The sequence below is a fragment of the Thermobia domestica genome, chromosome 8, assembly GCF_964235325.1.
Source record: "Thermobia domestica chromosome 8, izTheDome1.hap1.1, whole genome shotgun sequence".
In the NCBI taxonomy this organism is placed as follows: domain Eukaryota; kingdom Metazoa; phylum Arthropoda; class Insecta; order Zygentoma; family Lepismatidae; genus Thermobia; species Thermobia domestica.
Window position 1 is genome coordinate 265,891,318 of NC_137461.1, and position 16,802 is coordinate 265,908,119.

General features: G+C 32.9%; 1 protein-coding gene across 10 annotated transcripts in view; it reads left to right on the forward strand.

Moving 5' to 3' along the window:
• The window catches only part of Rim (Rab3 interacting molecule), a 516,869-nt gene that overhangs the window by 485,651 nt on the left and 14,416 nt on the right, over window positions 1–16,802 (forward strand). For 5 of the 10 annotated variants that reach the window (XM_081769750.1, XM_081769751.1, XM_081769753.1 and 2 more), the window contains 3 exons: window positions 4,563–4,774; window positions 6,983–7,122; window positions 11,724–12,324. In XM_081769750.1, coding sequence (XP_081625876.1) covers window positions 4,563–4,774; window positions 6,983–7,122; window positions 11,724–11,927 — 556 coding nt within the window. In that variant the 3' untranslated portion in view covers window positions 11,928–12,324. Of the gene's footprint in view, window positions 1–4,562; window positions 4,775–6,982; window positions 7,123–11,723; window positions 12,332–16,802 lie in introns of those variants that run through there. The other 5 variants (XM_081769758.1, XM_081769759.1, XM_081769755.1 and 2 more) reach the window with 3 other exon arrangements.

Consider the following 16,802-nt stretch of genomic DNA (forward strand, 5'->3'; position numbering starts at 1 on the left):
TTGGGGAGGGGGGGGGGGAGTTGATAACGTTTGTGGAAGCTTAGTGTTTAGGCTAGTTTGGTTTATCAACAAATAAAATATCGGACGGGGACAAATAACTTCGTCTCTGGCATTCCCATTAAATTCTAATAATCATTCAAAAATATAATCTATGCTATGTACCGATACACTACACTGAAAGGCCACTAGCAATTTTGATATAAGTTAGATAGAAAAGACAGAGTCCATAAAAGTTCAGTCGATAGATTTTTTGTTGCATGGTGTACAAAATTATCTTTACAAAATAAATTGTCGGTACCAACTCCGAAGTTCCCAATGTGTAATTTCGATTACAGTAGACTCACGATTATCCGGCTCACGACTATTCGGCCTAGTTTTCTTTTACCGTAATTAAATGAGGAAGGCAAGGCGTTGCATTGGCAACATTACCAAGGCATTGGAAGCGGTCGTCTGCTATGATCCTCCTACGTGTCGTGTGCAAAATACAAGTTGTGACAGGAAAAGAGCAGCATTTTGGTCCTTGTTCATTGTTTCGTCAGTGTGTAATGAACCTCAATACAGTACGCTTGCCGCTGTTCCTGATTATAACTGCACAGTACGTACAGTACTGTATTCGTAAACTGTTCTTCGGGTATGCTTAATGTTTTTTTAAAGTGAGTTCATAGAACTCCTGCCTATCCGTTTTTTTTTATCTGGCCTGCCCTTCCGTCACATTAAGCCGGATACTCGAGAGTATACTGTATTTTCACCTAGGTGCATGTACTATAATCGAAACGACATTATTTAACTATATACGCGTCATTTTTGTCCTCAAGGGATATAAGATTCTAAAGACGAATATTTCTTTTATCATAAATCCACGAAATCTTTAAACTCGATTTTTCACACATGTGGGTATTGATTTTTTTTTTATTATTTATTTTTGAGTAGGGCAACGATAGTCATTTTAAAGTGTTGACATTTCGAGTTTATCTAGACCTTCCTCATCAGGTAATTGAAACCATTAATATAGACAACTGTAATATTATGTAAAATATTCGGGATATTTCATTTATTACATTTTGATTTTGTTGAATACTTCGCTACAGTTTACAACCATTACAAGGTATCTAATGAACAGTTACAAGTAACTGTTTGATTTTTACAATTTTTATACTTTCTATGAGACAATAGAAGACTTATAACTGAATACTTAGAGTGAATAGAAGTTATTTTTATTAAGTTAATACAAACACCAGAAGCCTACGAGTCGACAAATATTGTTATTTCTTTTCTATAACAATCTTTTCTCTGATAAATATTTTTGAAGTTTTTTTTTATTAGGTATACATGGACACATATATGGGACGTTAAACGTGACAGTTATGTAAGTCCACTTAATGCACTAGAAGTATTTTTTTTTTTCGATTTAATCATTGTACTGTATTAGTTAAGCACAAAAGGAAGTAACATTTGACATGATCCTCAATGTTAAATTCCTTTACATAACAGTAACTGTAAAATTAAAACTGTTACTAAAAAATAGTGCACAATTAAATAATTTATGAAACTATTAAGCTTATAATTCTGGGATCATCCTCTTTTATTATTACTTAGATAAATATTAGATTAGTTTCTAACTTATTTTTCTGAACTAATTTTAAAAAAAAATGTAAACTAGAATATTCATTAGAAATTGCACTTTTACATATTTTTCTAAATATGTTGACTTAATAGTATATATATATATAAATATATATATATATATATATATATATATATATATATATATATATATATATATATATATATATATATATATATATATATATATATATATATATACAGGGTGTTAAAAAGATGTGTCACAGTATTTTGGGAACAGATTCCTCATATCAAAATAAGAAATAAAGTTCATATGGACCTGTGCTCAAAAGTTGACAGTTTGGGAGTTATAGGGTGGCAAAAGCGTGAAACAAATGAACTTAGAAGTTCACAGCTCTACTATTATGGGACCTATCGTAGTCGGATCAAGACATCACTGAGGAACTAGTGTGCGAACTATCCAAATATCCATGTTTAAGAATGCTCCAGTACTTGCACACCAATTTTTAGAGAGGAAGGTGGAGAGTGATCAAGTACCCTCAAAACAGCCTCTCTAAAAATGATTGTGAAAGTACCGTAGCTTGTGAAAGATGGATATTTGGTAGTTCAGATACTAGTTCCTCAGTGATGTATAGACGCGACTACGATCGGTCCTATAGTAGTGGAACTATGGACCTTTAAAATTCGCTTTTTTTCACGTTTACGGCACCCTACAACTACGGAACTATGCGCTTCCGACAACAGGTCCATATGAACTATTTGTTTTTTAATTTTGATGTGAGGAATCTATTCTCAAAATATTGTGAGAAATTTTTGTAACACCCTGTATATATATACAGGTTATGTCAAGCATGCATTATTTTATAGGCAATATCAAACTTTCATATGCTATATGCCATTATTATAAGACATTTAAAAATTATGGATAAAGTATATATATTTGGTTTACTATAGTATAACCATGTATCTGCAATTTAGATACTTTGAAAATTATTCTGTGTTTAGTATTTGCATGATGATAGCAAGTCTTAGCAATACATTTAATTCTTCTTCTTATTTTTTTTTAATAATGGAAAGTAACTAATGCCGTTTTGATTAAGTAAGAATTAAACTTTTCATAAACATTAATTCCATCTTGGCAAAAGATAGCATTTCCTTCTCGATAGCTAACATTGATGATTCAATTAAGCTTTTAGAAGCATTTTTTTTTCTTACCTTGTCGAGAAACTGTCATTTAATTTTAAAATTTTAGATTTTTTTCCCCGTGGAAAATGTATTCATCGTATAAACAAAAGCATAGTTTTATATTGAAATGCCTATAAAATAAGAAATTATATAAGTATTGCATGAAAAAACGTTTGTATAAAACGCGACTCAGTTTTAAAGATGTATTACAAATTTAAACAAATTATATAATATTAATATTTTATTTTCGAGTATAAATATTTTGTATGTGTATATTTATTTTTTTTATTTCTTTAAATTTATTTTGTACAGAGTAACACTGATAGAAAAATTAATGATACTATCTTAATGCAAGATGAAAATATTTTTCAATATTTACATTATAAAATGAATTGGTAATTGGAACAATAATATTTTATCAAATCCTTAACTTTTTCACCACAAATTTTAAAATACTTATTATTATTATTGGCAACTACAGCGGAACATATTGTATAATGATGTAATAATAATTTAATACGTTTCAATTATATCTAGGTTAACGTTAGGAAAAGAAATTAAAACAGCCATACTCAACTTTATGTGATTTTTATTTGCTCTAAAATCACGTGAAGAAAGAAACACTTGCTTTGATGTAGAACATACAGGGAAAATTGAAGTGAAAGACAATAAAATGCATATGAAACTTCATTTAAGCAGTAATTGTGAACCAAATGGAGAGCAGTCTTATTTCATGATAATTGTTACATACTAACGAATAAACACTTAAGATAGTTTTTGTTACACGTTTCTTATAATTCGTTAAATTTTTAGTAATAAATCTTTTTAGCACACATTCTTCATTTAATGATAATCATACAATAAATTTATCATTGTTGTTGTATTCTTACATTTAATTAATCTAAATTTTCCAACAAAATTATTGTTCATAAATATATATACATATTTGGATCAAAAGATGCAATATATATTTCAGTCAAAAATTTTCTTGTAGGCCTTATATCTGGAGAATACATACAGTGTAGCCAAACCCAAACTTTCAGTTAACTCAGTATAATGTGCTTATTCCATTAAAAAAAAAAATCGATTTAGGGGTCGTTCAAAAATTTTGTGGTCCCTGATCCTAAACCTAATTATTAGCAAGATCGCAATCTTTGGATGCATTTTTTGATCATTTCTACGTCATTCGAACTTTTCATTTAATTTTTTTCTTTCTTTTTTGGGAACATCTTACTGAGTTCACATTTAAATTTGTTTGTAATCTTGTACACTAACGTCTGTTGTTCTTATTATCATTTGCTGCCTTCCAGATTCAATTGCCAATAAAAAGAACACTTAGGCAATTCGTTTCTTCTTTAAAAAAAAGTTGTAATTAAAGAAAGAAAAATACACTTTTATTCTTTGGAAAATGTATGATTTTTTTGTATGATTTTTTCCACCTTGATATCAACTGAAAAATAAAGTCAATGTTTGTAAAATAGTATCGTCGCTTATTTTGACGTGAAATGACCATTACGTTTTAAAAAATAGTATCCATAAACGTAATAGTTATCGAAACTATTAAAAATTATCAATATTATGTCATTAAATAGAGATGAGATGAGAGGAGATAATACATTTTGGAATCATAGGCAATGGAAGTTTGAATGAAAGTTCTCTTGAAGTTCCGTTGTAGTTGTTACTAGTTATAATAATTATTATTTAAAGAAAATGATTATAAATAAATAAATAAATAAATAAATAACTGTAGCATTGATTGCTACTAATATTTTCTTAAATTTCAACATTTTCAGTTGGGTTCCATCAATAAGGCTGACTGGAGAAGGTCAATTGTCGGACTTCATCGAAGGCCTTGGTCCTGGACAACTTGTGGGCAGACAAGTGCTTGGTGCACCTGCACTAGGCGATATTCAACTTAGCATGTGTGACAGGAAGGGAAATCTTGAGGTTGAGGTAATACGCGCCAGAGGTCTCCAGGCACGGCAAGGATCGAAAGTTGTTCCTGGTACGCATAAGTGCATATATTACAAAAATAATTTATATGTGAAGTAATATTGTCAATATACATATATCAGGAGGTAAATGAAAATTAAGTGAAACCATGGGTTTAACTTCCATAATCCTGTTGGTGAACGACACAGACTTTAAATGCTAATAATACAGAAATAAAAGTTAAATTTTTTGGTGTTGGATTTACATATCTATGGGAATCCCATCTCCCTGTCAGGGTTTAGTGCAGTTTGATAAAATGTATAGCAGATAGGAAGAAAACAGATAGACGTACAGAATACATAGAGCAAATAAGTCTTTAAACATTCTATTTGAAGATGAAGTCAATTTTTATTGGTATTTTTAGGCGAAATTCCTACAATATTATTTCAAATATTTTACATAATGTATATAGTTTACCAAACATTGGTAGGGTCATCAAATCTAGGAGGCTTAGGTGGGCAGATCATGTGACCAGAATGGAAGAAAGTAAGAACGATTTCAAAGCTTTAACTGTGAGTCCAAGTGGAAAACGACCATTAGGAAGACTTAGGTGCAGATGGAAAGACGATATTAAGATGGATCTCGCAGAAATAGGAATACAAAGTAGAAACTGGATCCAGTTCGCTAAGGATAGAAGTCAGTGGAGAACATTTGTGAACGCGGCATTGAATCTCCGGGTTCCATAGGCCAAGAGTTAGTTATTATTTCAAAAATGCACTTTCACATACATGAAAAAAGAAGAAAACGAACATTATGTGGGAAGGTGCAAGAGTTTTTATTGTTATCGTTAGATGAAACTGCTACAATGCTCGCTGTTTATTTTACATTCACTTATATTAGTTCATTATTACTACAGAAAAAAGCAAAACGACAGCAGAAAACGTTTATCTATGTTCATTAGCAAATGACCGCCCAAAACGAAAACTGAAAACAGCTTTCAGCATAAAAGATCACAATTTCATGGCTAGATGTCGTGCAAATAATGTCGTCTTTTAGGCGCGATTCCGAGTAAGTTTTTACAGACAGAACAGACCATCATCCACGAAGGATATCTGAGAGATTCATACACAATGGGCCGAGCTGAACTCAGGCTTGATCCGTTTTCATTAATAAAAGGATTGAAAGTATTAGATCAGAGAGAGCTTGCGGGCCTGGTATTTATTATAAACGTGGCATGGAATTGACTCTACATACCACAGTCAAACGCCTAACCATGGCACCTAACACTATTCTCTTCAGTAATACACATTTTCTTTTTCATTGATAAAGAAAAGGATGTATATTTTATACTTTGCCATAAAGTTTTAAAATGTCCATTGGAAAATGTACACTATTTATTATGATTGAAAGCTCTACCGTTTCTAGCAATCAAACTTACTTTTGTAGTATTTGAGTTGAGTTCGAGTCAACAACAACAGTAACAGAGAAAAAAATCTTGTTTCTCGGCTTTGATCTTCAAATATTTGTTATAAGTGTTCGTTTTAATAAATTTTCATTATATCACGGATAAGAATACATGAATAGTTTATATATATTGTTAATAATACATTGTTTCATTTGAAATAATTCATAACTATATCAGTAAGAGAAAATACGTATGTATGGAAACAGTGAAATACCCAGTAGTCAAATGTTGGCATAGTTTTATATAGTTTTATGAACTATGCCAACATTTGACTACTAGGTATTTCGCTGTTTCCAAACGTACATATTTTCTCTTACTGATATATTTATGAATTATTTTCAAGTAATTAAAAATACTTTAAGCCTAGCACACTTATATCTCTATATGTAATACTCTAAGTGTGACCTCAAAATCCTTAAATCACAAGAAACAATATATCCATGAACATCCCCTTATTCTCAATCTGTACTCGTTCGTATACTACTCAAATCGTGTATAATTTTCTGTATCTTAATATATTAATCTTAATCAAAATATGAATCGTATTAATCCTCTTCCAAGTATTCTAATAATCTTCATAAAACTAACTCAATCTATATAATCAATCCAACAGTTCCATCTTATCTTGTATCCCATAATATTTGTACATACAAAACTTCTCTTTCTTCTAACAACAGACAGTATCAATTAATGAGCACTTTGTGCCCTCTTATATTCCAACATATTTCAACTGAAACAATGTGTTATTACTTTATGTCAAAATATCGGTAGAATGTCTATGTCTGTTAGTAATATAAAAACTGTTTTCTATTTCAGCTCCTTATGTAAAGGTGTACTTAGTTAATGGAAAGAAATGTATCGCGAAGTCAAAAACTTCCACTGCTCGTAGAACTCTGGATCCTTTATATCAGCAGCAATTAGTCTTTCGTGAACCGTATCAGGGATGTGTTCTGCAGGTAAGAAGCATTAGAGAAAGAATATTGGTATAAACTTAAATAAAAATAAAGTCTAATCAAAGCAAAACCTTCACTATTACTGATCTGTGTTAAAGTTTCGGTAATTTATATCATTATCTTTTTCCAGAAAATGTATGATAAAGGCAATGATAGATTGCCGAAACTAAAACTCAATTTTTCAATATTATTGGTGTTTGACAAAAAAATGTTTAAAAAAAATGAGAGATCGGTCAATAGATCTTACTGAATAGAACATAATTATACGAGGCATGTCAGCAAAGTAAATACCGTTTTGAAAGAAAAAAAATACTCAAACAGGTTTGTTCAAGCCAAATATATTTTTACATTAAAGAGCACTATTAAACTACTATTTTTTGAACTAAATTATTGAACTATTTTTCGACATAATTTCCATCAATGTTCAAACACTTGTCAGATCGCGTGACCAATTTGTCCAAACTGTCCTCAACAAAACATCCCGCCAGTGAACACCAAATCGTGACTGGAGACGAAACGTGGCGTGGGATCGCCATGTCACCCTAGAATCGACATGACAATCAATCGAGTAGCGGCACAGAGGATGTACCACAAAGCAAAAGTTCAAAACGACGCTGTCAGCATAAAAACTCATGTGCACAGTGTTTTAGGACAAGAAATGGATTTCGTCATGAAGTTTGTACCCAGGGGTGAAATCATCAATGCGGAATGATACTGTGAAACTGTCAGAAATTTTTATCGTGCAATCCAAAACAAAAAGAGAGGAATGCTCAGTAAATGAGTTGTGTTGCTCTATGCTCGTCCTCATACTGCTGGTGCCACCCAAATAGTTCGGTTAATTCGACAGTGCGGTTGAGAGGAGTAACCACCCGTCCTACACCCCCGACTTAGCACCGTCTGAGTACCACTTCTTCCTCCACCTGAAGCGCAAGCTGTTACTTCAGGATATGTGTATGCGTGTGTTTTTAAATATTAATGAAATACGGCATGGTTTCCGTATAGGTTTAAGAGTCATCCCGAGTGCTTGAGTTCAAATGGATCAAGAGGTAAGGAAGTTAATCTTCCCAACTTAAAAAGAAAATCCTTCACTCATTTTTACTATTGTTTGCGATAAGAATCATAGATAACAGCATGAGTAAACCTCAGCTAGTAACTTTCTTCTTAAATGTTAATGAAGTACGGCATGGTTTCCGTATATGATTAAGAGTTATCTCTATGAGTTATTGAGTTGAAATGGATCAAAGGTAAGGTAGTTAATCTTTCCAACTCAAAAAGAAAATCCTTCACTCGATTTTACTACTATGTGCGACAATTCTAGCAGTCAAAAAGTTTCCAGAATGTTGTTGTAGTTTTGCATTTGCGATGCAATTACAATGAATCGTGCACAGCACGGTCCTTAGGTTGTCTACTTATGAATGTAACAAGGGTCAACACGTCTTAACAGGCAGTGTACGAATACAGTGTAGCTGAACGGAGGCGTATGTTGTGATCTGTTGGTGCAATTCCACAGATCGAGCAAAGTTCAACTATCAAGTTCATGTGCAAATGGGGTGGAAATAGGCTTCAGGGACTCTGATAGCCTTAAAATAGTTTAACACAAGGAATGTTTGACTCTTCCCAAAGCTGAAAATGGTCCGTCAAAGAAGAGATCAAGACAAAAGCGACGGCTGAAGTTCGGAAGATACCAAAAGAGGGCTTTCGCCGGTGTTTCCAGCAATTCTTTCAAGGCAATTAAGTCAATGTGTACTTATATTGTAATAAAGAGCCACAACAAAATAATGGAAACTTTTTGACTCCCCTTCGTATATAAGCGTAATGGTTACCAGACACTTTTTTTTTCTCCTGAACTTTTATAGCAAATTCCAGCTTCCTATTAGCTTGATGCACTTTTAAAAGATCTGAACCAGGTAGTAATCTCTTTCCAGCCTTAGAAAAAAGTGGATGTAAACAAACCCAAGTGACTACTAGTGGATCGATGATCAGTAATTGGTTGTTGGTCTCACTGCACTAATATCCTACCGCAATATAATCCCTACTAAAATAATAATTTCAAATGAAAATATCCGAATTTATCCTGTATTTTGTGATAATAAACGCAATATATATAATATTTAACAACAGATGTAGCTTTATTTCAACCTCACCCCTCCTTGGACATATAGTATTTACTGCACATGCGAATGCGTTCGCGCGCCGACCTCACTCATTTGAAATTGTAGAATGCAGAGTTCCATGGCAAAAAAGTGTTGCAATAATCCACCTTCCTCTCGTGTTATAAAACACAAAAGAGCACATCAGGAACAGAGGCAATCTCGTTTATATAACGATTTAAGAAAATATGTATTTCCAACATAACAGTAGTCAGTGTCAGTGCGTTAATTATATACGAACCAACAGAGACTTACACTTTGAAAATTATGTGACGACAATAAGCTAGCAGAAGATCTTGCTATTCACGTCTCTGGCTGCCGAAGCACCTGTGAGCCGTGGAGTAATACATTTCGCTTTGTTCACATCTACTTTGTTCTAAGGCTGAAAAGACTTTAGAAAAAAAGACAGGCATACAAAATATATGGCAAATAAATCTTTAAACATTTGTTTTAAGATGAACACAACATTTATCGGTACTATTTGCGAGAATTGCATATCTCCGAGTCGTACTCGGACTTAGGATCGAGGATGATCCAGAGTGTTAAGCCTACAAGTAGGATTGAAGCTATGAACTAGACAATAACAAGGGTGAAGTCTCTGCTGTTTATTGAACTAAACAGTGTACACGAAATGAAAGAATTTAATTTTGTTTATAATGATGAACGTTGTTATCTAATATCAGAAATGCTGATTTACGCAACAAAATTTACGAATCGACAATCGTTTTAAAAAAAATCTAGGATCTGAATTCTTTTTCCAATGAGGTTTCCATTACTTTTATGTAATAATAATAATAATAATAATAATAATAATAATAATAATAATAATAATAATAGAAATAATGATTACCAGATGCGATGCAAGTTATTTATTGAAAATCAAAATAGTTCCAGTAAACATTTACCTTCTTCAGTTGGTGAATCTTCGTGTAAAATGCTTCTGGCATATGACATTATCTTTATTTCAATTATAAGATACTGTCACTAACCTGTTGTAAGTGCAAATGCTCGTTCACTTGAGTTCACGTTTTGATATCTTGTTATCTTCCGTCCATTACATCAACTGTAAATACCTCGCTTGAGTTTTGAGAATATCTTTATCGTAAATCTTGAACTAAATATTTAATAATCCTTATTTTAGAAAAAAAAAAAAAAAACTGATCGGGGCAGGGCGTAGGGGAAGTATTTGCGAAAAATATAGTAAGAATGGCGATGGACATTGGAACACATTTGGTGTCATTAATCTCTTCTTTCATGAATTATTTCTAAGTAAATAGCATAACCTTCCATTAGACACACAATCATGAGAAATCAAGAAAGTTCTTTGACATTCCCGGAGTTCTAAGGGTTAATCTTAGCACCTAATGTTGTTTCCATGAAAGAACGAAATCTTTTTCATTCAAGAGGCAGTAAATATTCCCAGAAAGTTATTTGGCATAAAGCGTAAAGAGTTTAAGATGATCTCACTGTTCTCCTGTCTTTTATTAAAAAGTACGGATGAAAGGGATTTCGATCATTCCTATCACGTAAACGTCGCCAACATTTACTGGCCCACTTGCCGGTAAATGTCGATCGCCGCTAGTGTGCTACTGGCGGCAGGTTTTTGTTGAATCGAAACAGATATCTAGAGTCGGAATGTTGAAGTTCACCCGCGTACCAGAGAGGACTTCATTTTGGTCCGCGCTCCTTTGCCAGCCATGTGCGCGATTATTATTATTATATATTATTTTTTCCTGACTAATTGTTCCTAGAGTGAGCTCCGGGGGTCAAGAGTAACCCCTACCTCTACATCTTGAAGTGAAAAATCTTGAGATAAGTGTGTATAATTGTATGAATTTAAATGGCAACTGTCGCTGATCATTAGAAAGCGAATATGAGAGAACTATGAAATAAAGTAAATAGACGCGCGTTATTTTATTCTAATATTACATGGCGAATGCATTTTGTCTGATCCCAAATGGTTATCGTCGAATACACATGGTTAAAGGAGCGCTCTGATTGGCCAAATTAAAAAGGACCTCAACGATTTATCCCTCTATAAGCGAGGTTTTCTCCATCGCCTCCTTGACCAAGTCGGAAGAACACGCACCTAGTAATCATAAGGTTGGTGGTTCGCGCCCACCCTGGGCTACTTTTTTAGTGTTTAAGATAGTTTTGTGGTTCATTAGCGTTTCGTCGCGTCTCTGCTGCTGGTGGTATAATTTTCGAAACGGAAGTAAGACCACCTCGGATCGTTGCTCGGATCGGGACCGCCAATTTTTGTGTCGCTAATTGCCCATCGATGGTCCACCGACGCTTACGCCATGGAGATAGTTTCTATTTAGCCCTAAAAGATTATTAGAAACTATGATACAATGTTTATTTCGGACTTTGTAATCATTCTATATTTTGAATTTTTTTGTCAAACAAATGAATACAAATTCTTACCTATATCTTCTTTCATGTTTCTTACAGGTGACTGTTTGGGGTGACTACGGAAGAATAGAAGGAAAGAAGGTGTTCATGGGAGTAGCACAAATTATGCTCGACGATCTTGACCTCTCAAACATTGTTATAGGCTGGTACAAACTATTTGGGACAACTTCTTTGGTTAGTGTGCCTGCCATTGGCATCTCTAGAAAAAGTTCACTCGCTAGTTTAGACTCTTTGAATCTCTGAGAAAAATTTAAAAAAAGAACGTGAAGCGAACCGAAAAAAAAGTATATACATATATATAATCAAACAGGTCTACTACCACAGTTTTTTTAAAAAAGCCTGCTACAATATTGGAGCCTCAATATTACTTCTCTATTAATACGAATACAAATGTAGATTTTTCTTGCCCAACACTTTGACGTTCAACTGTTAGCACTTCTTTAGTACGTTGGATATTAATCTTCTGTTTCTATTTCTTTGAAACAAATAATTTATTTTCATTTCAATATTTTTTCTGTATAATTTATTTAGAATTTTTATTTTATTTTTTTTAATTTTTATTGTTTTTCTTTAGTTGTTATTCTTTTCGCTCTTAGTTGGTTGCTCATTATCTCAGTTCAACGAGTATGCTATGGAAAGCACTACCAGTAGTAACTCTGAGCTGTAGTGTTAGTGTTTGTCATTTTTCACTCTCTTAAAATGATCTTTGAATAACAGCTGCTGCTGATGCTACTGCTGCATGAAGTGTATTGAAACAACTTTTTTAATTTTTTGCAAGATTTGTAAAAGCTCTCTAGGTACTTTGCATTTTTTCCACCTCGTTCAGCATGCCTTTTTTTCAATTCACCACGTTGACTTTTGTTTTATGTCAAAGTACTATAACAAAAAAGAAAAGTAATAATAAGATTTCTGCTTCTCTAATATTATTGCCTTCAAAGTATATGTACATATATTTATCTATCCGGGAAACAAGTGAACATACAAATGGTCAATAAAGGAAAGAAAATAGAAAATATACAGCTTGCACAGAAGAATAGTATACCTATATAGTGTTGTTAACGACTCGAGCGGCTCGGCTCACGGCTCAGTCATCACCAAGCCGAACCGAGAAGTGAGCCGAGCCAAGAGCTCACCCAACCGAACCGGCTCGAGCCATGGGCTCAGTTGGATCGAACTGAGCCGAGTTTGATGGCTCACTCCAACCGAGCCGGTGGCTCACCTGAGCCGAGCCGAACCAAGCCAATGGCTCATTCCAATCGAGCCGGCTCGAGCCTGTGGCTTACCTAAGCCGAACCAAACCGGTTGACTTCACTAATAATATACCCCATTTATGTTTTGTAATGTTAATATCACTGGAACAATCAATTGGTTTGAATACAGTTCTCAAAAACATACAGAGAGAGAGATTTGCGTTCTCTCTATACATATAAAAAAAGGTTGCATTTTGATTAATTGATTCGTTCCAAAGTTAGTAACAAAAGATCATGTATGGGGTGCTATATTCTTTTGCTAGCGACTGTATATAAAGTGTTAAGGTAAAGTTTGAGAGTTGATTCTTAATAGTTGTAATATATATATAATAACCCCTTAAAACATTAAATAGAATATTCATTTCCTAAGAAAATGAACATAACCAAGTTCGTTCTCATTTCTTGAGTTCCTCTTTATACGCCATTAGATCCTAGATCTTTATGCCTGAAATTAACTTACGCAGTATATTTATGAGAAGTGTAGAACACAAATATACCCAGATAATTATTTCAAATTGATAACATATACGATTTAAATAGATGTGAAGGACGGAAGTCACCATTTTTTTTATTTTTTTACGTGACATGATAAATGAGTTTTGATCAAAAATTAGATCAATTTTTACTTTAGAGAGAGTATGAAACTATTTAGTCACACTTGTAACCACGGTGAATATGAAGCTGTTGGGTTATACTTTTGATTACAAATTATATACTCTTACCTAAGAGAGAATACAAAATTGTTAAGTCACACTCTTGATTATAAATTATATCAACTCTTATGTTAGGGAGAATATGAAACTGTTGGATCCTATTTTTGATCACAAATTATATCAACTCTTACCATAAAGAGAATATGAAACTATTGGGTCGTCTTATATCTTTTCTGGCATCAATTGAATGTGAATTATTTTAATTGTGTACTTTGATTGTTAATTCACATACATACACACACACATTCCATCTTTCTGCATACACGAAATATTTGAGACAATATTGGAAGATATATATATATAGAAATAAAAAGAGCTTTCTGTGATTTTCTCACTATAGTTTGGGTGTATCGTACTGCGGTCTTTACTTCAAAATTATAAAATTGATTGCAAGTGTAAAAATGGACGTCATTTGATTAAATAACCACAAATTCAAATACAAGAAAGCCCGAAAAAATAATTCTAAAAAAAACAGTGAAGGAATTATTGGTACAGACTTAGAACTCTTAATAAATAGCAAAGGTTATAAGTGCGTATTTATTTGAGGGTGTTTATCTAATCACATGTCAAGCAATACAGTCAAAACTCAATTTGCACTGTTGCCAGAGAAAATAAACTTTCTCTCTCTCACACACACACATGTTGTCTAGAGTGACCAGATGTCCCACATTACCAAGATATATATTACATTTTAATGCTGAATCTGGTAAAAATGCCAAAATGTCAAACATTTGAAGATTCTTTATTCATTTTGAAACTGGATTTTATCTCGAATTCTTCCAAATAATGGAGAAAGACTTATTATTTTTTTTAATAAATTCATTTGATTGTTAACCTAGTTATAGGCACAACAGTGAAACAATTGTAAATTGAAAACAAAGTAATAGTGAAAATTGGGAAAAAAATTTAAAAGAAATTCGGGAGAGTCTATTTGAAGGTACGATACTAGCATTCGTTTGGTGATATTGAGAAAGAGAAAAACTAGGAAACCTATCAGTATGGTAGATCGCACGTGATTCAATCCAAGACCTTTCGATCGCGAAGTGAAAACGCTTAAAACTGACGAATGTCTGCTCGGCAAACAATGGGCTGACTTTAAGTAAAACCTTGAAAATAAAATACGTATTTACTGTTAAGTGAATACAATTTCAAACAACTTGAGTGTGAAGGTTTATACAGCTAGACGTGTATAATATATATATGAAAATGATAATAATAATAATAATAATAATAATAATAATAATAATAATAATAATAATAATAATAATAATAATAATAATAATAATAATAATAATAATAAGAAGAAGAAGAAGAAGAAGAAGAAGAAGAAGAAACATATATATTAATTATGCAGAAGCTTGTTGTAGATATACACACAGGCTAAAACATATATGTACTTACTGCTTTGTGTGCTTTTCCAAAGTTTCATTTGGTATTTTAAGTTGTTTTATGTATAAAAGGAGGGATAAATCTATCATCAAATTAGAAAAACTACCTGACAATGTCCATAGAATTTGTCTAGAAACGGATTTACAAAAGTTGTCTACTGGGTAAAGTAAATCTATAAGTTTGTCATACAATATGTAGTTTATTTACCCTCCTACTTCAGTGGAACATGGTACATCAAAATTGGAAAATTCAACTGAATTATGATTCAGGTCAGTTGTATAAACAATGGGAACATTCGTTGAATATTTGTGCAAGATGGTCATAGAGAAAAAGAAGGAATAAAAATAGACACCGTCACGTGACGGTGTAACTGAAAGTAGACATATAGTAGAAGCACAGCTGATTAACTTTCCCAGCAGAACACTTTTTAAAGCTGTTTTTGGACGAATTTAATGAGCTTCGTAAGGTAGTTCTTGTATTTTGTTTCTACTTTCATCTTAATAAACAGTTTTCAAATGTCACTTTTATACCTCTGAAGAATAACTGTGAGACGATCCGAAAACTCAAATGAAACTTTGGAAAAACTTACGAGACGATAAGTACAGTACATGGTGGCCACAAAGTCCCGTTATTCCTAAAAATAAGTACCAACATAAACCACTGACCATCCGTAAATAACTACACAAAAAGAACTGAATGACATGAACAACAATGCTTTCGAGAAGTTTTATTGAGATAGGAAATATTAAGTGTCCAAAGGATCAGTCTGCTCACCTTCATTCTCATGACAAAGGATAATACGCCGCCAGGCTCTGTACGACATTTTGCGGAGCATTTTAGTTGTAACTTGAGTGAAAGCTTGTTTCACAACTTCTGTCAGTTCGGCAGTGGTATCGTAACGGTTTTGTGCAACGATACCCTTTATGAACCCCCCATAGCGCATTATCACAGGTGGTGAGGTCTGGGATTCGTGGTGGCCAGGCAAGTGCTGCGGGCAGATCCGGACTATCACGAGCAATCCAACACCCAGGAAAGACTTCCATAAAATATTCGCGTATGGCGAGGTGAGGACGCAATATCATGCTGAAACCAACATGTCTCTTGGATTTCGTGCTCCTTCAATAACACTTCTTGAATACTGTAACTGAAAGTATCAGCCGTAGTTCCACAATCTGAAACAATTGAAAACTTTACATTAGCATTTATAAACGGGTAACGGGAAAACTTACGTTAACATTTATCAAGGGGTAGCGGGACTTATTGGCCATACTGTGTATTAAGTTTTGAGAACATATTTATCATTAACATGGTAGATATTTTTTTTCACTGGGGTAAAATTTTGTTTTCAGTAAAGTTTCGTACATTTTGATGCAAAGCCCTATATGTAGATCTCATTTTAATTTATTTGTTTACTTATTTATTTGAAAAACCAGTGGTCATCTGGTCACCCTAGTCTGTCATTAGTTTCAGAAAGAATGAATTCAGTATTCTATGAGGTGGGGAGAACTTAATTCCCATTTAACGATAAATCATTCCCAAATTTTTTTTGAAACTTCTGAAATGAAAACAAGTATGGCAAAATGTATTCGTTTGGTAAAGAATACACTGATATTTTAAATGATAATATCTTAAATAGAAAAGTTCCGTTATAGAATAGAAATGTTAACATTGTTTTATTTTACTTATCTCTAAACTGGTAAATTACTTGATGATAATATGATGTTTACTCAAATTTGTGTTTAGGGTTGAAAAAAAAAAAAAAAAAA